Source organism: Fusarium fujikuroi, chromosome FFUJ_chr08 (assembly GCF_900079805.1).
Source record: "Fusarium fujikuroi IMI 58289 draft genome, chromosome FFUJ_chr08".
Classification (NCBI taxonomy): Eukaryota; Fungi; Ascomycota; class Sordariomycetes; order Hypocreales; family Nectriaceae; genus Fusarium; species Fusarium fujikuroi.
In genome coordinates this window covers 2,171,256-2,191,257 of record NC_036629.1, presented here as the reverse complement: position 1 = coordinate 2,191,257, position 20,002 = coordinate 2,171,256, and the positions used below count along the sequence as shown (strand labels likewise).

Sequence of the window (20,002 nt, the reverse complement as noted above, 5' to 3'; positions counted from 1 at the left end):
AGCTACATTGATCATAAAGCGTCTGCTAACTCTCTGTATTTATTTATACATCATGACTCTGCAATTGTCTACACTGGCTTTGCTAAAGGTTCTGGAACAGTATTGTTTCTCTCACCGACTGGTAGACGTGTTAGTCGAAGATGGCAGTGGGTTGATGCTGAGGTGAGGGAAGAGTTTGAAGTACTTACCATCTAATGCTACAAGAAAACGGCTGACACAGTTATAGCATGCAACCTGGAAAGTCTTGTCAGTATCTCTGAGAAAAGCGTGACTTTGATAGGATACACTTACTGTTGCGACAACCTCAACTACCTCTTGATCACTGGCAAGCGACTTGAGCCATTTAAATGTCTCATCCTTGACCTGAACATTCCTCGTCATCTCGTCAGCTACGACACAAACAGCCCATTGTTTCTCATTAAAGCCGTGCGGCCTCTCGCTCCGCAACAAAGCCGTCTCTCTCATGATCTCGTTCATCGACTCTGATGAGAGGCCGCTGTTGATAGCCAAGGGCGCATGGTGCATCCACTCATACCAAGCCCTGTTCACAACGGCGATGCGGCAGATGGCAAGTTCTCGTATATCATCAGCCAATGAAGTCTTTGTGCGGACGGCGCCGACGAAAGCGTTCCAGCCAGCGGCGACGTGAGGGGAATGCAGTAGTGCCAAATCGAGGGGTTGTATGGGGCGGGGATGACGGCGGGCCGCAATCGCAGCGACGATTGCCTCTTCTTCTGGGGAAGAAGTTGGAGGAGGATTAGGGATGTAAGGGACTCTCATTGTGGGTATTGAAACAGAATATGTGTGATATTGTCGAAAACTCAGAGTCAGAATCATGACAATGACACTGTAAATATTATAAGTCATCGTATGTCTCCATTACCATCACTTACCTTCTTCCAAGGCTCTTCAATTCCCTGCCCGCATTCCCCGCACACTCCGCGGTAACTCGCCGCGGAGACTGCCCGGGCCAATTACGTTGGTCATCCACGCCAGTAGCCGTCAAGTTCAGACTTGACGATAATCCCCCAGCTTTCGGATTTTCACCGTAAGCCAATTCTTTACTTCTCTCTCCGTGATCTGAGCTTATCAGAAGATCGATTGTTATCTCTTTTCCCCTGGAAACATGGAGACCAATGACGAGCAAGGACAGGGACCGAGCTTCGCTCGCTCCAAGAAACAGCGGATGTCTCGCAAATATCGAGGTTTGACATGTGCCAATTGCCGTGCAAAGAAGGTCAGAACGTCATCTATTCTTTATTTCTCACTGAATATTAGCTTTTTATACGCTTGCTGACTTCACTGGTGATGTAGGTTCGATGTGAAGGGAGTCAACCGACCTGTAAAACATGCGAGGTCTACCATGTCGAATGTCGCTACGACAAACCCCCACCGCTGTCGCAAGTTGTTGCCATGGCGCGCAAGCTTCAAGAAGCGGAGGAGACGATTGAGCGCCTTCAGGGTAGTGACAGCTCCATCAATCATCAGAACATAGGAGCTTCCGTTGCCGAGAGTGTAGCCCCGGCTCCAAGCTCCTTCGCTGCCGAGGACTTGTCAGCACGATTGCCCATATCATCAGGACACAGCATTGAGCCCATAGTGCTCGAAGCCTCGCCTGCCACACATCAAAGCCGCCTCCAAGATCCTCCTCGATCAGCCGCAGCTATCGACGGCACACCACAAGACGGTTTGGCTATAGATCTCAGCGTGGATGAACATGGCAAGATATGCTATTACGGCCCAACATCTGCTGTCCATGAGCCTCTGGGTCTCGCATCACCGTCTACAAACTCGATGAGTCGCGGGGATGGATCTAAGAGGACTGATGTCCGCGCTTACCTGGTATCGCGAGCTCGAGAATCGACCATCTGGGAGGAGTTTGCCCTTGGAAATGCATCGATCCAACTTGGATTGCCGCGGCAAGTTATGGCAAAGCTTCTTCATCTGCACTGGACCTGGGTTGCTCCGATGTTTATGTGGGTGTATAGACCTGCATTCATGCGTACGCTCTCTTACCCCCTTCAGCAACTTCTACCTTGACTAATTTCTTTCGTCTTCAGGTGACATGACGACCGGTGGCCGTTACTACTCCGAACTTCTCCTCCTCGTGTTATGCGCTCATGCCTCGAAATACTACGACAGTAACCACGCGCAACTACTCTTCTCCCGAGTTCGATTCCTCCTCGGTGATGAGATACAGAAGCCTAGTTCAATACCTACTATTCAAGCTCTTCTGCAATTGAGTGCTCGGGAACTCGCTCAAGGCTCCATCTCCCAGGCGTGGCTGTATAGCGGGATGGCGTTTAGAATGTCAGCCGACCTTGGATTGCAGCATAATGGGCCCGACATAGCGGACCTCAAGGGATTAGACCCAGTAGACTTGGAGATCCGGAAGAGGTTATTCTGGAGCTGCTATTTCTGGGACAAGTGAGCAACCCGTTTGAAGACTTATGCATCGTATTTGCTTACATGGACCTGCAGAGCTATCAGCCTTTACACAGGGCGACTTCCAGCGGTCACCGAGCTACCGCAAAGCCCCATTGACTTCAGTATGCGCCCGAAGCCAATTAAGCCATTCCATTCTGATATTATGTGCAGTGGATGACTCCGCAGAGTCCGATGTATGGTCACCATACTATGAAGACACTTCACCACTTACTCGACTAGCACCGAGCCAATACCCCGTGATGAAAAGTCATGCTGTGTCATGCTTCGCAAACTCGTGTAAACTCTCTGTCATTATCAATGATATAATAGTACAGCTCTACTCAAAACGAAGCAGAGCTATAACGGAGTCGTCGCTGAACGATATTAAGGCACGTCTGGAAACATGGCGTGCTGAGTCACCGGTGCATTTGCGTTATGACCCAGAGTATCTACCAACCATATGTCCGCCTCCTCATATCATCTCCCAGAAGTAAGCTCCCAACCTCCACATTGCTGAATGTTGTGTTGCTGACTTTGAACAGTCTCCTATACTTCACCACAGTCATCCTCGCCCATCGTCCATTCTGGTCAGCACCAGCTTACTATCAAGTCTGCATGAGCGCAGCACTGAGCATGGAGAAGCTGCTCCTGATGCTTGAATCAACCTTTGGATTCGAGAACATTACGTATCTTATGGGCTATTGCATCTACACTGGGGCTTCAGCCGTGCTCGAAGATGCGAAGAACAACGATGGAGCAACACATCCCACCATGCAGACCTTTCTCAGAGCCCTCAATCGTGGCATGGCAAAGTGTCCGCTTCTTGAGCGCAGCTTGCACATCATCATTAAAGGGTTGAAGCGAACTCCAGTTCAACGGCCAGCACCTGATCAATCGTTGTCCGATAACACGGTCACTGCTACCATGAATAGCTACATCCCGGCCTTCCCGTATCTTGACCCCGTAAGCCCGAATGACTTTGACATGGATGCGTACTTGAATAGTATGAGCATGGATGCGATGGCGTCGTTGGATTGTTACCCAGAGCTACAGATTGATCTCGATGAAATGATGAGACATGCACCGGCTTAGGTATTGTCAGCTGTCCCCTTTATTTGTTTATTTCGAATACCTTTAATGAACTCACACAGAGTGTATAACATGATGAGAAATGTGTCGTACTTTGAAGAAAGGCTACGCGTCGTCGGAGGTGTGCAGGCACTGGTATCATTTCCAAGTCTATTGATAACTTGAACAAACAGCTTTTTCTAGTTCCAAAAAGTGATGTTTTAATGGTATGTCGTTAATTTCAAGGCTAGTTCTGTATACCAGTGTTGGCCTCAGCTAGAGTATCCGCCTTAAGAGCTGGTCTATCGGCCTTTCCGGCAGTAGTCTGTGGTAAAGTATTAGCAGCAATCCACGTTATGGCATGAAGAATGGCTACTTACGCCTCCGTCAACAGGCATGATCAGGCCTGTGATCCAGCCGGCTTCCTTGCTAGCCAAGAACAAGATAGCTATACGACCTTAGTGTAAGTTCCTGAGAATCCAAGCGTTTGGGCTGACTTACCATAGCCAACATCCCAGCCAGTTCCCTCCTTCTTCATCAAGTTCTGGTTAATTCTTGCTTGTCTCATCTCATCTGTCATTCCGCGCCCTCTTGTCATTGGAGTGTACACCATGCCAGGCGCGACACAGTTGACGCGGATATTCTCACGACCATGATGAGCTGCCATGGCTCGCGTCATCTGAATGATGGCACCCTTGGTGGTAGGGTACAGCAAGCTGGGGTTACCGCCGAGTACTACAGCACCCTGTTAACTTGGACACGATGGGGGTGAATTAAGGATACTTACATCCACTAACTGATGACATGTTCACGATAGATCCACGGCCCTGCTTCCTCATTTCAGGAATTGCATATCGGCTCATCATGACCATACTTGTGACGTTGATGCGGAAGTCTCTGTCCCAAGCATCGAGGTTTATCGTTGTGGCGTCACCCATTGCACCGCCAACGCCAACTATTTTCGCTTGTCAGTACATGTCTCTCGATTTAATTACGCAGGCAATCCAGCCTACCAATATTGACAAGGATATGAAGAGCGCCCCATAGTTCAACAGTCTTGTCGATAGCATTCTTGCATGACTCTTCACTTGTGACATCCGCCTGTATCACCTCCGAAACACCGCCCTCCTCATCAATCATGCGCTTGGTCTCCTTCGCCCAGTCCACATTGAAGTCCACGAGAGCGACCTTGGCGCCATGGCGTGCGAGGAGGATGGCAGCCGCACGACCATTGCCAATCTCGCCTTTACAGGGGGTTAGTGTAATGGGGACAATAGTTGGGGTGCATCTTGAACTCACCATCCATGCGGGAGCCTGCACCCGTGACGATTGCCACATCTCCAGTGAAGTCGAAGGCTCGAGGTGGTGCCATTGTGGAGTAACTCAGTTGATGAAGTTGTTTTGACAAAATGTTGACTTTTACAAATATTGATGATTCACGATCCAAATCTATAGTAAAACAAGTTCATATGACTCACGAGATCAAGCATCGAAGAATAAATATTATTCACTATTCAGCCAAACATTGAAAAGTCGTCGCTCACCGCGGCCAATTGCCACTTTGTACCCATCCAGCTTCCGGGCACTCGGCGCGGGCAATCGCCGAAACCCCCTGGCCTCTGCGCTATTGAATACACCGTCACGAGGGCCACGGTATGCGGGGAAATGATGGGAATGCCCAAAATCGGTCTTGCCCCGGAATTTTATCTGCCAATTGACATCAGCCTCAATTTCATGCTAGCCAAGCCTATCGGCTCTGCGGCTCTTAGTGGCCTGCAGTAGGATGTTTTTATCACCAGACTGAGACACTCCGGCATTGACATGAATCCTTCTCATGGCCCTCGCTAGTGGTCACTGTGTTTAGCGCACCAATTCGTTGATCGCTGGAATCGGTGCAACAGGCCAAGCTGTATCGACTATAATTCCTATGCTTGCTGCGCGCCAAAGGATCGACTAGACGAGAAGTCGCAAATCCCTTACCATTAGGTGAACGGGCAGATTTTACGTAGCGACTGCTGAACTGTAGGGGGACAGTTCTTGTGCAATACGTTCTTTGAACAACTTCAACGCAGGGGAGATGACACGAGCCTAAATCGCCAATTGGAACTCGAATGATAGTGTACAAGTCGACAGGGAATCTAATTCATCGCCTATTTTTCATCTAACCGTCTTACAAAAGCTATTGCGACAACCAATAATTGAACCATGCTACGATACCTGCCAGGCTCTGTTCCTTTACCCATCCTATTTCGTGTCAGTAGGCCTCAAGGTACGCCTCAAACATGGAACTTACGCTGGTAAGGATCTTTGGGATCACCTCTCAGAGCAAATCCGTGCTCAACACCAGAAAATACTTGATAGTGAAAGACTTTCTTGTTGGTCTGTAGAATATCCAGCGCGCGACGCCGGGACGGCACATCAAACGTGTGATCAACTTCCGAGCATGAGAGAAATAAAGGCTCTATAAAATATTAGCAAGGCTGAGAGAGGGCTGCAAAAGAAAGAAGAGTGTACTCTTGAGATCTGTAAAATGATGTTCCTTGAGGAACGCTGGATGAGCAAAAGCGCCAACTGTTACCGTATCACCTTTCAGCTCATTGCACACGTAAGGCGCTCCGAAGCAGTAGCCGACACAAGCAAACTTTGTTGTGTTTGTTCCATAGCTCTTCTTCACAGCAGCCACCCATTTGGGAACAGCGACATCCGCAAAGGCAGTGTGCTTGCGCTTCCAGGCTTCGTAGTCAAAGTCAGGATTCTGGGTATGCCGGTCTTTGCGATGCTTCCAAACAGGGTCCTGTATCATCGTTAGTCTCTGATCTAAGCGCTGTATGTCTGCCTGGACTTACCCCACGGAAGTAGTCGAGCCCCAAGACTAGATAGCCTGCATCTGCGAAAGCATCCATGACTAACAGCCCATTGGAGAACATGCCCCATACATCTGGAAAGTACAGTAGGATGTTTCCATTTGCCTTTTCTGGTGCTGGTTTTGAGATGTATGTTTCGACGTCTGCGATGGTTTCCCAAGTCCCTCTTGACTCGCCCTCATGGATCGTGCCTTTAAGACAGCAGCTACCACTTGGTTTAGCAAGGTATTGCTCGCTGGTGGCTTGTTTCGATGATGACTGCCCCATAGTGTGATAAAATGATTATTTGAAAATACTTCAATGGGTGTTGGAAGATGCAACCGCGTAGTCATTCAGAAAGCCCGTCCACGGTCTCATGCGAGCTGCTAGTTAACAATTACACAATTCCATGTTTAATTAACGCCAGTGGCGCTCTGAACAACCTCCATCGGTTTGCAGCCGCGGAGACTGGCCGTGGGGATACTCCAGTAGTTCACCGATGATGTTCAATTGGCCAATGCCATGCGGAGTCGAACCAGGCCCCATGGGGTAAAGGCGGAGAAGTTGCATGCTACCCCAGGTCGTCCAGGTTTTTGCTTTACTTTGCGATCATGCGCTGGATAAATACTACCCCAGCGTCCCCTTGTCCAGTCTCAGTCTTCAATCTATTCTACCCTCCATCCTCTCCTGACTTGACTTGACTTGAGCAATAAGACTTTCAGTAGCAATGTCGGACACGCCTAAGCCTATCGTTGAGTCACCCCCTAGTGTTGAGGCCATTGAGGACTCGGAGCTCAAGGGCGGTCGAAACGACATGGGCGTTCATGACCGAGAGAATGCTGTTGGTTACAGCGAGTACCTTGAAGCTCGCGACATTGAGTTCTCAGATGCTGAGGTAGGCTGAACACTCCTTGGATACACTACTGCGTTCGCTGACAAATCTATAGGCAAAGAAATTGCGATGGAAACTCGATCTCGTTATCCTCCCCATGTTTCTCATGACTCAAGCGCTTCAGTTCATGGATAAAACCTCTCTCAACTATGCCAACCTCTTCGGATATCAGGACGCTCTTGGCCTCAAAGGCAACCAATTCAACTACCTTTCTGCAAGTCGGTGATCCTCGCCTCCTCTCGCACGGTCGATTATTAATACAGGTATACAGTGGTCTATGCTGGTTATTTCTTTGGCCAATATCCTTGCGGATGGCTCATTGGTCGCTTCCCTGCGCAAAAGGTCATGGCTATCAGCGTCTTCCTGTGGGGTCTCATGGTCATCATCATGACTCAGAGTCGCGACTATTCCAGTGCTCTGGCAGTGCGGTTCATCATGGGTGTATTTGAGGCTGCTGTTACGCCTGGGTTGACACTAATGACTGGTTTCTGGTACACCCGACGAGAGATCCCACTTCGCCAGTGTATTTGGTACTCGTCTCTGGGTTGGGGTGGCATTGTAAGTCTCAAATAGAGTCCGGTATCCAAAGTCGTCTTGCTAATGACTGGACTTATGTAGGTTGGTTCATACATCTCCATGGGAGTCTCCAAGCTTCCCGTCGACCTCAAGCCTGAGCGATGGGAGCTGATATTCTACATCGTAAGTCACCGTTACGTTTAACAACCTCAGGACACAGCTAACATGTCCGCAGCTCGGTGGCGCCACTTGTCTTTGGGCTTTTGTCATCTGGTTCCTCCTCCCCGATTCGCCTTCCAACGCACGATTCCTCAACCACCGAGAGCGTCTCATTGCAGTCAAGAGAGTCGCATCCAATGAGACGGGTATCAAGAATAAAGCATTCGATAAGGATCAGGTCGTCCTTGGCTTCACTGATCCCAAGACCCTTCTGCTCTTTACCTCGGTCTTTGCTGCGTAAGTAAAATCATTGTCACGACGAAAATTTTGACCATTGACTAATAAACGATTCACAGCGCCATCCCTAATGGTGTTGTCAACTCCTTCTCGACCATCATCATCCGCGACATGGGATTTAGCACCACCAGAACTACTCAGCTAAAGTCCGTTGGAGATGCTGTCCAGATCATCGGCTTGATCATTGGTGGAAGCATCATTCTCAATGTTCCCAACTGTTAGTCAAACCATCTTTAGGAAGCACCCAGCCAGTCAACTAACAATAACCAGCTCGTCTACTCACTGCTACGGTTGCCAACATGCTTTGCACAATCTCTGCTGCTTGCATGGCCTACCTCCCCCGCGATAACACTTGGGGCCGACTTGTATGCTTCTGGCTGGTCAACACCCAGTCTGTTGGCTTCACTGTGTCTCTGACCACCATTTCCTCCAACATGGCTGGCTACACTCATAGATCTCTTGCTAGTGCTCTGGTCTTGTAAGTTTTTCATCGTTAATCTTCTGAGGCCTGACTAACATACTCTGCCAGTACTGCATATTGCTGGGGCAACTTTGCCGGTCCCTTCGTCGTGAAGAAGTCCGAGGCTCCTCACTTCACTGGTGCCACTATTGGACTTCTAGTAGGCTACGCTATCAAGTTCTGTTGCCACCTGGGCCTTCTTGGTAAGTGGCCTGACGATTCAAGGCGAGAATTTCGGCTAACCCTTTGTGTTTAGTGTATATGTATCTTATCAACAGACACCGTAACAAGACCTACGGTGCGCCCGATAAGGAGCGTAGTAACGAGGCTGGTATGCGGGATCAGACAGAGTTTGAGAACAAGGATTTCCGATATGTTCTGTAACTTTGAATCTGCTCATGGTAGCAAGAATAAGGCCCGGACTTCGACAAATAATTGTATAGCGCAACGGAAATAGAATATACCAATGATCTTTGCCTCATATTCTATCCTCAACCCGCGAGTTTAGTCAAATTTGGGAGACAAACTCACCACTTGATAGAACAAGGCAAACATGACAGACATGAACACTGCCACATTGCTCATACCTTGCATTTACTTTCTAGATACATAGAGGCACATGGCCATCTCCCTTGTAGTAGCTGTTCGGCCTCCGAACCGCCTTAAGCATCTCCATGATTGTCTGGGCGAATTGCAAGGCTGTAATGTCGTCTTTGGTCGATATCACACGGCCGGAAAACGATGTACGCGGGAGTGTACTCCAGTCATGAAAATCTTCAAGAAGAAGCTCAAAGCAATTATTGCCTCAATCCCTACTCTAGACCGTGAACTTATATTGACTTTATTAACAATGTGTCGGAGTCTAAATGCAGGTAAGACTGCAGTAAGATGTTCGTGGTATTGTATATGTATCTACTCATTCATTACATGCGTTCGACAGATGATTAATACAACCCTTTTCTTGAAAGACCTTACTCCTTGAACTCTTGAGCAATCTGACCGACATCTGTCATGTTGGCGATACCCGCGAAAGCGCTCAAAGCCTTCTTCGCCCGAACCTCTCCAATCTGGTTACCAACATGATCCAAGAACTTGGTATGGAGGAACTTCTCATCCAGAGGATTCTCATAGCTACCGATCGTGTGCTCAACATGGACCTCGAGTTTTTTTCCACTCTCAAACTCAACAGCTACAAACGCCTCATGCTCACTAACCTTGTCATCACTTGTGACATTGACCTTCTGGCGGAGGTCGATGACAGTTTTGTTCTGAACAGCCTCATCGGTGAACTGGGTTGGGGTTGCTTCGCCGAAAAGAATTGCTACAGCGGCAGCATGATAGACGCTGAACTTGCCCTGCAGACCTGTCTCGGGCTTGGGGTCATCCGTCAGGAACAAAACGCGGGGGTGAGTACGGGCCGTGACATTGGCGATCTTGTTGACGTCGAGACCGTCTTTCACTGCCTTATTGTGGATCTGAATCCAGCCATCGATGGCAGCGTGGATGATCCTGTCGCATGGGTACGGTTTGAACGTGTTCCTAGAGATCTCCCAAACATCACCAAGGGTGGAGATCTCAGCAGTCAGATTCTCACGAGTGCTGACAACATGAGACCAACCCCTCTTAGCTTCTAAGCCTTCAAGGGATCCGCCAAAGCCACTCTTAGCGAGCAAAGCCGACTGGAGACCTGCTTGTGCTGCGGCTCCAACGTGGAAAGGCTTGGTGTCTGTGCCAAAAGACTCATGCATCCCTATGACTTGAACGGAGGCTATGCTGATAGCTCTCTGCATTTGCTTAGTGTCAAGTCCGAGGAGCTTTCCGACGGCAACAGCTGAGCCGACCGAGCCAACAGTGGTAGTGATGTCTGATGACAGTCAATATGGCCACGTCCAAGAAGAATGATTAGGTCCACTTACGCCATCCAACATTATAATGCTCCGGAAAAACAGCAACACCAATTTTGCACTCCGCTTCAACACCAGCAACGAAGGCAGCCAAGAATTCTTCGCCTGACACAGGTGCCATCCACTCCGCAACAGCAAAGAGAGCAGACAGTACAGGCCCAGAGGGGTGAATAGGGTTATCCCGGTGGGTATCATCATAGTCATCAGCGTGAGAGGCAATACCGTTGATGAGAGCTGCGGTCTTAACATCAACGTACTTCCCAGTCCCAAAGATGGAAGAGTTTCCACCGGCTGCGATGAAGGGAGCACTGGCCTCGTACGCAATACCTGCTGGGGGTAGAGCGTAGCCGCCGATAGCACAGCCGGCCCAGTTATAGACGCTCTTGACGGCTATGTCGACGATTGGGTCGGTTAGGTTGCCAAACTGAAGGGCTAGAGCCCATGTTGCTAGAGCCTTGGTAGCCATTGTTGGTTTGTGAGTGTAGTTTGTCTTGAGTGTCTGCTGTGATAGTCCACCACTCGAAGGGCATATCCTGCTAGCATTTATACTTCTCCAGAACTCTGTTCGTCAACAATCTTTAGGGATCTACATTCTCCTTGCTTCATTTCTACCCCGCGGATCGAACGGTACTTTTGTTAAGTGATACTGAGCGGTGTAACCCTCCCAGTCCCTATTGTGGAGGCCATAATATCTCTGGGCCACTGCTAACTCAGAAAACAGATATAATTTATGGCAGATCAATACTTGGAGATCCTGGTCCTCAAGCTTCCGGACTATAAAAGTACATTGACCTCAAGATAGCACGAAGAAGTACCTGTGCTCGTGTATTTCTACTTGTAAGAACAAAGTCTTCCTGGCGTGGTTCAATTGATGCTTAATGTCAAGACCTACCCCGGATGTACTAAATCCCCGCATTTAGGAACTAGTTGCTAACCTAAAGGTCTTGTTTTGTGATGATCTCAATGCAGTTGAGCTAGTCCAGTCGAACGCCCGCGGAGAACGCCCGAGGAATGTGACCGGTTGGCAACCGCCGGTGTCACGGAAGAACCCATGACCTCCCTCGGGAGAATTGAATGACATTGAAAAGATCGGTAAACTTTTATGCGTAGTGCATCACTGGTTTTTGGTGACGAGTCGTCACGGGGTTCCATTTGCCATTCCTGGCATATCACTTGTATAGACTTATGGCTGAGAGCTTAAATCAGCAGAGAGAACTTAGTAAGGCCTTAATAGGGCTTAGATCTGCTGCATGTTGCGAGGTATGGGAGTTGCATGAATGACAGTCATCTTAGGTGCATTGGTAGTCTCTGTTGGGTCGGTATCTGTCTCGGTGGCCGCTGTGATAAGTCGTCGTCCTCTGGGACTTGCAAGCCCGATACGTAGCCTTCACTACTTTGGCCCCCTCCACGACACTATCAATCTGATTCGAGGCCTCGTCTCCAGCCTTTTTAGAATTCATCGATTTTGCGTTATGTAGTAGGCAGCCCTGAGAAGGGTAGGTTGCTGGGAGGTTATTGCATTCCGTGTATTAGATAACGCGCTCATTCTACAGCAGCTAACAACCCATATCTTTCAAATCTCTCGATATATAATTTAACTTTGTATAAGGATGCTTTTCACACTCCTGTCATTGGCTCCAGTGGCTCAGCAACAGTAAAAGGAGCTTCAGTCTTAGCCTTGACCTCATCCACAGTGACACCAGGAGCAATTTCAACCAGCTTTAAACCCGTGGCGAAGTCCACGTCAAACACTCCCTGAGAAGAGTTAGTATAATCCAAGAAAAGTATCGTGATAGCGACGTACCAAGTCCGTAATGATGCGTGACACGCACGCCCGGCCTGTAAGAGGAAAAGAGCATTGGTTCAAGATCTTGGGATTACCCTTCTTGTCTGTGTGTTCCATCGTGACAATGACCTTTGTCTTGCTCGGGTTGCTAACGAGGTCCATCGCGCCGCCGAAGCCTTTAACCTTTCCTGGGAGCATCCAATTGGCCAAGTCCCCTGTTGCGCTGACTTGCATAGCACCAAGAATGGTAATATCAATACGACCACTACGGATCATGCCGAAACCTTCGTCGCTGCTGAAAACAGATGCACCAGGTTTCAAGGTAACTGTTTCTTTACCGGCGTTGATAAGATCCGGATCAGCTTCGTTGCGCTCTTTGGATGGATAAGGTCCGAGTCCTAGGATGCCATTCTCCGATTGAAGCTGGACATCAACATCAGGTCCAACGAACGATGCTGCCAACATGGGCATACCGATTCCAAGATTGGCGTACATTCCATTCTTGAACTCCTTCGCTGCTCGTCGGACGATGCGTTCTCGCTTTGCAGCAACCTCACCCTGGCCCAGAGTCTTGACGTCTTGCTCGTTCCAGGTATATTTCTCGATCCCTTTGGCTGCAGTGCTCTTGATAACTCGCTTTACATAAATGCCCGGTAAATGAACTGACTCTGGGGGGATCTCCCCGGGTTCAACAATATGCTCGGCTTCAACGATTGTCGTTTTAGCATTACGGCCCATTGGACCGTTGAAGTTTTGAGCTGCAAGGCGAAACTGACAATTTCCTAGCTTATCTGCCTTGAACGCCTTCACAAAGGCATAGTCTCCCGAGATGCTGCGTTCAAGAATGTAAGGCTTGCCATCGAATACCTTGACGTCTTTGGGATCTGGGAATTGGGCATCGCTAGAGGAGCCAATACCTTTGTTCCGAGACGGGAGGTCGCCATTTTGAACAACAGTTCCGACGCCAGCAGGCGTATAGAAAGCCGGGATACCTTTGCCACCAGCAGCGCAGCGTTCCGCGAGGGTACCTTGAGGGGTAAGTTCCAGTTCAATGTCGCCTGTAAGGTACATCTTCTCGAACGTCTTGTTCTCTCCGATATATGATGCAACCATCTTGCGCACTTGCCTGCTTTTTAAGAGCTTTCCAAGGCCAAATTCATCAGTTCCGGCATTGTTGGAAACAGCTGTTAGCCCGGTGACATCAGACTTGTTGAGGACTTCATTGATGAGCGTGTCTGGGACACCACAAAGACCAAAGCCGCCGCATAGGATTGTCGTGTTTGGTTTCATGTCCTTTAGCGCCTCTGCTGCCGATGAGACAACCTTGTTGATGCCATAGCGGCCCACAGAGATAGAGAAGTGTCTTGTAAGCAACACCTTCGCCTGTATGAGTCAGTCTTAAAACATGATGACCAGCTGAGAGGTAGGCGGAGTGTCAAAAAGCCAACCTACGTAATTCCCACGTGGGACCACGGTTCGTGAGCTTATACACATGATTGATGATACCATAGTGCCAATGTGGTCATTCCAAAGGACACAAGAGGCAGGGCTAGTTATGAACCAGTAGGCGTTGACAGGCTATCCAAGGTCGACTTTCGACGGCCATATCAGCCACAGAGCTTCTATTTCTACTCTTATTCTTGTTTGTAGCGACCTCCGTCGTGGAGTAACTTGCTAGAGGCTTTCGGGAGCTGGCCGCGGAAAGTGGCCGGCGTCATGCTAAAAGTGAACCATGAGGGTTGTGAACAGTTTTGAGCTAACCAAGACCGAAACGAAAATTATATGTCGAGTGTGAAACACGGTTTCGAGCACTAATGGATCAACCATGCTGACTCTGATATGGTTTGGCAGATGGCTCACTAGTGCCACTGTCAAGAAAAGGAACTAGACACAAACATTATCGGGCAATACTCTCCGCTCGGAGATATCTACTGGGGAATATGTGATATTCATGATAGGTCTCAGCTAGATATCTTCCCGATTTGAACAGCCGCCTGTCAACCAAACGTTGTTGGAGTGGCCTGGCTCAGCTAATCTTCCTCTATTTCATTGACCTCAACGCCATCCAATCCCTTCAGTTTCTCAACACAATCCTTGGTCACGGGACTTATGAGAGTTAGTGGGTACACCGAAGCCAACTTTGGTTCATGGTTACTTACGGGGAGATTCCCATGGGAGGGATGGATCTGGTCTCAATCCAAAACTCAACGCCAGTGTCGTCCTGGATAAGCCTAAAGAACTCTGGTTAGAATAATTAAGAATATCTTATGATGGAATTCTTACTTCTTGAGCTGGGCCTCAGAGGCCTGCCACGCGTCGTAGCCGCGGTAGGTGTAGCGAATCTTCTGCGTGTCTTGTTAGTAGGCGTGGCAGTAGAAGGGCACATCTTAAGTACAGTCTTGTCGGCCATGATTAATAGAGAAAGAATTCTCTTCGTGTGATAGACTGATGAAAGTGTTGATGCTTTGCTGTGATTGAGAGGAAGCTGGGATGATACAGAACTTGGGGATCTTCTTGGCCTTTTATACTTGAAAACTCACAGCTGCAACGCACTCGAGATTGTCAAATAATGAACTTCTACTAAAAGCCGGGCCCTTTGGGCATCGCTTTCAGCTTTCGTCGATCATGAACAGATGCGTCTCAGTATTTCATCCACAAAGACTAACTTCGGTTGCAGGATCTTCCGATTGCAGATGCTATCAACAGCTTCCGTCACTATAAATTGCAGATCAAACTCAATCTCCAACGTCATCTTACTTTACTTTCAGCTCGACTCCACAGTATTAAATGTTAGATCATGTTTAAGCCATTTTATTGGACTTTCACCGCTTATTTACTTTCGGTGATCGACACGGCACGGCGGCAGATCGGAATGTTGTGTGTTATATCGTCATACATGGAAGCTTAAACAATGTCTTACCTTTCACATGTCTTAATCACGACAAAATGGACTTGACGATCATTATTAAAACGTATTATCATTGGCGACCCGCTAAAGGGAAGCGCCAGGGGTATCGTGGGACAGAGAAACAAGTTTTCTCCCCGCCTCGTAATTGTATCTACTCTATCTTTTTATGACATGACCAAGTCCAGCTTATGCAAGGTCTGATCCTCGAGTTTGGACAACAGTCTTCTTGACCAACACATTCCATCCTTTCTGAGCACGTGGTTGACCATTGGCATCAGCCAGATCTGATTGGCTGCTATTCCAGCCATGCAGCTCTGCAACAGAGTCAGAAGCTTCTGATCGACTTCCATGCTTGCCTGTTTCGCCATTGGCATCTGACTTGTCGTCGTGGTCGATGATGGTGGTGACTCCAATACGCTTGCCAGCATTGTCGTGCAGATCAAAAGCCTCCTCACCGTTCTGGCCGTGGCTGCGAAGGTAGCCTCCTGTTGGATGGTTGCTACCTGTTCGCTGCCAAGGCCTGGCTGAGTTTCCCTGTCCATCTGCGGATGATCCGTGACCAAGAAAGTTGCGGAGCAGAGGTCGAAGTGTTGCGACAGCTGAAGCAGTGATACCAAGACCAGTCTCAACAGTAGACCAGATAGCGACATCTGAGGTAGAGTATAGGAAGTCGTCGATGTCGGTGAGGGAGTAGAGGTAAGGGAAGCGAATGATGGTTGCACTAGAGGCACTGTATAAATCCAAAGTCAGTAAACTATTTCAATGGGTAGGAGAGCGTTGACACATACATAGCGCCTGCGGCCAGAATACCGACGACAGAAATCTTTGTTCTTTTGCTCATTTGAAGGTTGTAAACCAGGGCAATGGGTAGCAAACTGTAGGTCCAGTCTGACAAACAGCTGATAGCGGAGTAAGCATAGAAGGCCTTAGCAACCACCGAGGCGTCCAAGCAACTGCCTCCAGGAGGGTTACTGGTATATCGGAGCCAGAAGAGTGCCGTAGGTCGGCATTGGAGAACAAACAACAGGAAGAAGAACAGGCTGTAGATTTCTGTGATGCCAGTGATGGTCCAGATGATAATCTTGTGTGTGCGTGTAATGCAAATTCGCAACAAGAAGATAGCAATACTGGCCTTGATGGCCATGTTGGTCAAGACGTAGGTCGGTTCGCATGTCCACCACATCTGCATCGCTCTGGGGATGTTCTCCGGCTCGATGTCCTTGAAGTGACGTCCAGTTCCATATCGGACACCAGTGATCTCATAGGAGCAAAAGACGATAAACATAAACTTTCTCGGTTAGCAGGGTCTTACCAATAGGGGTGATGCGTCCAACCTGGGCAATGAGGGCAAGCCAATCATCGGCGCCGAACGCCTTTACAATCCATCCTCGGCAGTAGACGCGGAGACACGTCGCAATCGATGAGAGGATCACAAAAGTATAGGCGATGGCAGCAATCTGCGTTGCCCGACTCTCGATCGCCATGGTGTTCAGCTCGTGTGGCAGACAAGAAGAAAGAAGAACAGGGTGCAGCGAGTGGACTCTCTGCTAACCGAGCGAGCGGGCAACACCCCATTGACTATATATGCAGACATGGTAAAACACTACTCACTCGCCACGAGTCTACGGACAACAATCCAGACCGGGATAGTTTCGTCTGTGGAGTGCAGGAGATGGAGACAAAAGGGGATTCCTGTAACAGACTATCCAAGCGGCGTGATCAGGAAAACGCGGCAATGATTTGCGTCTTATCTAGATACATGTTAGCTCGATCTTCATGACGGGGAGGCTAGCCCTGCTTGTGTTGGCGCAGCCAGAAAGTCGGGACCTTTGAGTCAGGGAGTTTCGGACTTGGGCCAATCTGCCGCGAGGGAAAACGCTCTGACAGGGTGCGAAAGGTTTCTAGTTCTTCTGCTACTCGGAGCGCGGTTCCATAGAGATCTCGTCCCAGGGCCTAGGAGATTGGCTAGACTGTTAGTGATGCATCAATCCGGTAATAGCGTCGGAGAACCGGATGATCTGTTCTGCGTTGGCCGAATGAGGTCAAGTGGCGATTTGTGCTTGGACCTTTGTTACACAAGGAAAACTCTGCGCGTAGTGGGCTTCGGGGAACCCACAAAAAGGGTATAATCTCGAGAATCAGGGGAAATGATTTATTTACCTGATGGCTCCCAACAATTACTCTGGTTTCCCCAGGTCTGGAGATTGCACAGTGGGCTTGAATGGAGCCGTTTAAGTGGCTGTTTCGCCTCGAACAGAAGCAATGCTAGACATTTTTAGGTATGTAGATCGTCGTGGTAATCAATGTCTGTGAGTTGCATTGTAGATCGTAACAAAAGAGATCGAGCATCTCGGGAACTTCATACCCGCGTCTGGCGATCATTTACTTGGCCGAAGCGCTTGCATGTTAAGGCTGTCGAGCACAATTCAACGTCCTTGGCGAATGCTTCCAATAGTTTGACGCCCATCGCACGATGAGTGGATCATAGCTTTGACTCAGGCACTCTTAAGCTTAAGCCTAAAGCTCTGTCATGAGGCGAGCTGAGCTGCTAGCAGATGTGATTGATCATAGAGCCGATGTTTTAGCTGTTATTATAGTCTCAAAGCAGTATGAAAGCTGCCCATCAGCATATTCAGTCAATTGCCTGATCAGTGAGTTGGCATTCTAGGGCGCTTTGCGAGTCATGAATTGACCAATGAAAAACGCTTCGGAGTCTCGCCGATGATGGCTCCGGATTAAACGCTCCAAGCATGAACTCTATATCCGACGTTTTATTGAAGTTACGATTGACCGTGGCTTGCCTGCCCACATGGTTCGTTGAAACAATACGAAAATGGGAGAGAACAAGACCAATCCGAGTCATTCATCTTATCTGCTTGAAACATTGTCAGAACTGAAGTGGGTTATCAGGCGCGAAGGATTCGTGGCTGCTTGGCACTCGTGCGGAGTGAGGTTCTAGAAATTGGGCGTACTGGCGTATTAGCCAAGAAAGTTTTAAGTGCTCAATTGGTCTTGACTAAGGCAGTTCGATTTTTTACTTGGTACGTTCGGTTCGTTAACCCTACGAGGGATGCTCCTCGCCAAGCCAATTCGTCATAGTCCTACCCTAGAACAGAGGGCTTGCAAGTCATTACCCTTCATTCTAAGAACACTTTATGTTACGTCATTGAAGACATTCTCTGGCTGTCTCCTGAAATGATTTTGTATTCTCTGGAACCCATCGTTTTGCAAGTAAACCACATTTCAGGCATCTGGAGCTTAGCCTCGTCGTTTGTTAACGGATGCTCCTATTCGAACTGCGCATCACTGCCCTCAACATCAAACCTCGCTTGCGATCAAGAAAACTTCATTCATTCGCAATCATTATGATGCTTAGAAAACGCAGATATGATTCTATCGTCTTATGCACTACCATACGCCTATGTCTAAAGCTTGTTCTGTGAAACCTTTCTCAACGTCTCTAGTGGCGAAGTCTCTGCCAGCACAGTAGCATAAGAACCAAATCGCACGTGCACAGCCTCCTTTGGCTTTGGATCCCAGCAGTAAAAACGCCCAGTAGACCTCATCTTCTCCAAGTCGATCACAACAATTGACTCAACAGGCATAACCGTCTCGGTCCAAAACAGCATGTACAAGTTGTCTCCCAGCTTGAGCATCTGGCACTTCTCAGCATCTGCGATGCCCCTCTCTGTGCCGCTGAGACAATGCCAGGTCATAGTACCCTTGTTGAGGTAGACATGCTCATAAGCATCTCGGGGGGTGTATCGGTACAGAACGTGCTTTCCAATGAGTTCGTCAGTGGCTTGGAATGGTTCAACAGGCTTCCCTCCGAATGCGACTGCGTTGATGAAAGAGGTAAATGTTCTGCGTTCACCATTCTCGTCCTTGAAGCCTGATACAGCAGCAATGGCTTGTCCAGTGACTGTATTGACGATCAGACTGACGACTTCATTATAGTCAGGCTTCAAGAAGTCGACGAAGAAGACATCTGGTCGCACTTCGAAAGCCTCGTACTTGGCTGGGGCAGTCAGACCTGCTCCCTCTCCCTCGAGGATCTTCCAAGTGACGGCATCCGCACCAAAGTCATGAGATATCTTCCAACCATTGTCGTAGGTATGTTCAAAGTATCTGCCCTGCAGCTTGCTGGATGCTGGCATAAGGTGTTCCCTGAAGCCATCGGCCATTTCCTGGAGGGTTGGCCATTTAGTCACCGGGACAAAGTCGGCGGTCTCTGAAGTAGCTGATGGAACCATGCTGACTAGTAAAAGAGGGTTTGAAGAGTGAAGAATATGAATTGTTGACTTGAGAACTCTTTATGGCGTTGTTAAGAGAATGGTGTTAAGTTGTCTTGGGGAGTCTATTTATTTGAGGAGAGACGAAGCTGTCTTTATAGAAAATGGTCAAGCACCATACTGGGTGATCATTGAGCGAATGATCATAAGTCTATAGCTAAATAGTGGCTACTATCACTGTTGAATTCCGTGATTTCCGTGAAGCCTTCAATGCAATAGTCCTATCAAAATCGGAGCTTCCCCGCATGATCATCAAGTCTAGGGTGCTATCGACCACGACCTTTCCACTTACAGAAAAAAAGTGCGATGTCCCCCACCTTTATCTTTCTTTGGCGTGCGGAGAAACATCCTGGAAACTCTATTCCAAGGGTCTCTCGATGACATTTTCCCTTATCATCAAGCCGGCAACCAAGAGCGAGTGATACGCACTGGTAGCCTTCGGACTTTGAT

General features: G+C 48.6%; 9 protein-coding genes; 2 read left to right on the top strand and 7 right to left on the bottom strand.

The window, feature by feature from the left end:
• Positions 1 to 68: 68 nt before the first annotated feature.
• Positions 69 to 780, bottom strand: FFUJ_12537 (related to 4-carboxymuconolactone decarboxylase family protein; the record flags this gene model as incomplete). XM_023582155.1 has 3 exons in its annotated part: positions 69 to 118; positions 189 to 234; positions 292 to 780. The coding sequence occupies 3 exons, from the start codon at positions 778 to 780 to the stop codon at positions 69 to 71; spliced, it is 585 nt and encodes a 194-aa protein (XP_023434731.1).
• Positions 781 to 1,126: 346 nt separating this feature from the next.
• FFUJ_12536 (related to pathway-specific regulatory protein) lies at positions 1,127 to 3,519 on the top strand (the record flags this gene model as incomplete). XM_023582154.1 has 6 exons in its annotated part: positions 1,127 to 1,237; positions 1,315 to 2,002; positions 2,061 to 2,427; positions 2,482 to 2,549; positions 2,599 to 2,917; positions 2,970 to 3,519. 6 exons carry the CDS (start codon positions 1,127 to 1,129, stop codon positions 3,517 to 3,519), a joined length of 2,103 nt encoding a protein of 700 aa, XP_023434730.1.
• A 223-nt stretch (positions 3,520 to 3,742) lies between these two features.
• FFUJ_12535 (related to short-chain alcohol dehydrogenase) lies at positions 3,743 to 4,867 on the bottom strand (the record flags this gene model as incomplete). XM_023582153.1 has 6 exons in its annotated part: positions 3,743 to 3,820; positions 3,876 to 3,943; positions 3,997 to 4,230; positions 4,283 to 4,450; positions 4,509 to 4,739; positions 4,795 to 4,867. The coding sequence occupies 6 exons, from the start codon at positions 4,865 to 4,867 to the stop codon at positions 3,743 to 3,745; spliced, it is 852 nt and encodes a 283-aa protein (XP_023434729.1).
• Positions 4,868 to 5,674: 807 nt separating this feature from the next.
• FFUJ_12534 (related to dienelactone hydrolase) lies at positions 5,675 to 6,626 on the bottom strand (the record flags this gene model as incomplete). XM_023582152.1 has 4 exons in its annotated part: positions 5,675 to 5,739; positions 5,789 to 5,956; positions 6,010 to 6,289; positions 6,342 to 6,626. 4 exons carry the CDS (start codon positions 6,624 to 6,626, stop codon positions 5,675 to 5,677), a joined length of 798 nt encoding a protein of 265 aa, XP_023434728.1.
• Positions 6,627 to 7,065: 439 nt separating this feature from the next.
• Positions 7,066 to 9,046, top strand: FFUJ_12533 (related to DAL5-allantoate and ureidosuccinate permease; the record flags this gene model as incomplete). XM_023582151.1 has 9 exons in its annotated part: positions 7,066 to 7,233; positions 7,286 to 7,448; positions 7,502 to 7,788; positions 7,849 to 7,929; positions 7,982 to 8,202; positions 8,262 to 8,419; positions 8,473 to 8,680; positions 8,732 to 8,865; positions 8,919 to 9,046. 9 exons carry the CDS (start codon positions 7,066 to 7,068, stop codon positions 9,044 to 9,046), a joined length of 1,548 nt encoding a protein of 515 aa, XP_023434727.1.
• Positions 9,047 to 9,633: 587 nt separating this feature from the next.
• On the bottom strand, positions 9,634 to 11,032 carry FFUJ_12532 (related to immune-responsive protein 1; the record flags this gene model as incomplete). XM_023582149.1 has 2 exons in its annotated part: positions 9,634 to 10,526; positions 10,579 to 11,032. The coding sequence occupies 2 exons, from the start codon at positions 11,030 to 11,032 to the stop codon at positions 9,634 to 9,636; spliced, it is 1,347 nt and encodes a 448-aa protein (XP_023434726.1).
• A 1,151-nt stretch (positions 11,033 to 12,183) lies between these two features.
• On the bottom strand, positions 12,184 to 14,762 carry FFUJ_12531 (probable succinyl-CoA:3-ketoacid-coenzyme A transferase, mitochondrial precursor; the record flags this gene model as incomplete). XM_023582148.1 has 6 exons in its annotated part: positions 12,184 to 12,321; positions 12,371 to 13,735; positions 14,407 to 14,458; positions 14,512 to 14,583; positions 14,636 to 14,697; positions 14,748 to 14,762. The coding sequence occupies 6 exons, from the start codon at positions 14,760 to 14,762 to the stop codon at positions 12,184 to 12,186; spliced, it is 1,704 nt and encodes a 567-aa protein (XP_023435169.1).
• A 684-nt stretch (positions 14,763 to 15,446) lies between these two features.
• FFUJ_12530 (related to integral membrane protein) lies at positions 15,447 to 16,744 on the bottom strand (the record flags this gene model as incomplete). XM_023582147.1 has 3 exons in its annotated part: positions 15,447 to 15,990; positions 16,049 to 16,548; positions 16,595 to 16,744. The coding sequence occupies 3 exons, from the start codon at positions 16,742 to 16,744 to the stop codon at positions 15,447 to 15,449; spliced, it is 1,194 nt and encodes a 397-aa protein (XP_023434725.1).
• A 1,941-nt stretch (positions 16,745 to 18,685) lies between these two features.
• Positions 18,686 to 19,513, bottom strand: FFUJ_12529 (uncharacterized protein; the record flags this gene model as incomplete). Its single annotated transcript, XM_023582146.1, has 1 exon — positions 18,686 to 19,513. One exon carries the CDS (start codon positions 19,511 to 19,513, stop codon positions 18,686 to 18,688), a length of 828 nt encoding a protein of 275 aa, XP_023434724.1.
• Between the last annotated feature and the right edge of the window lie 489 nt (positions 19,514 to 20,002).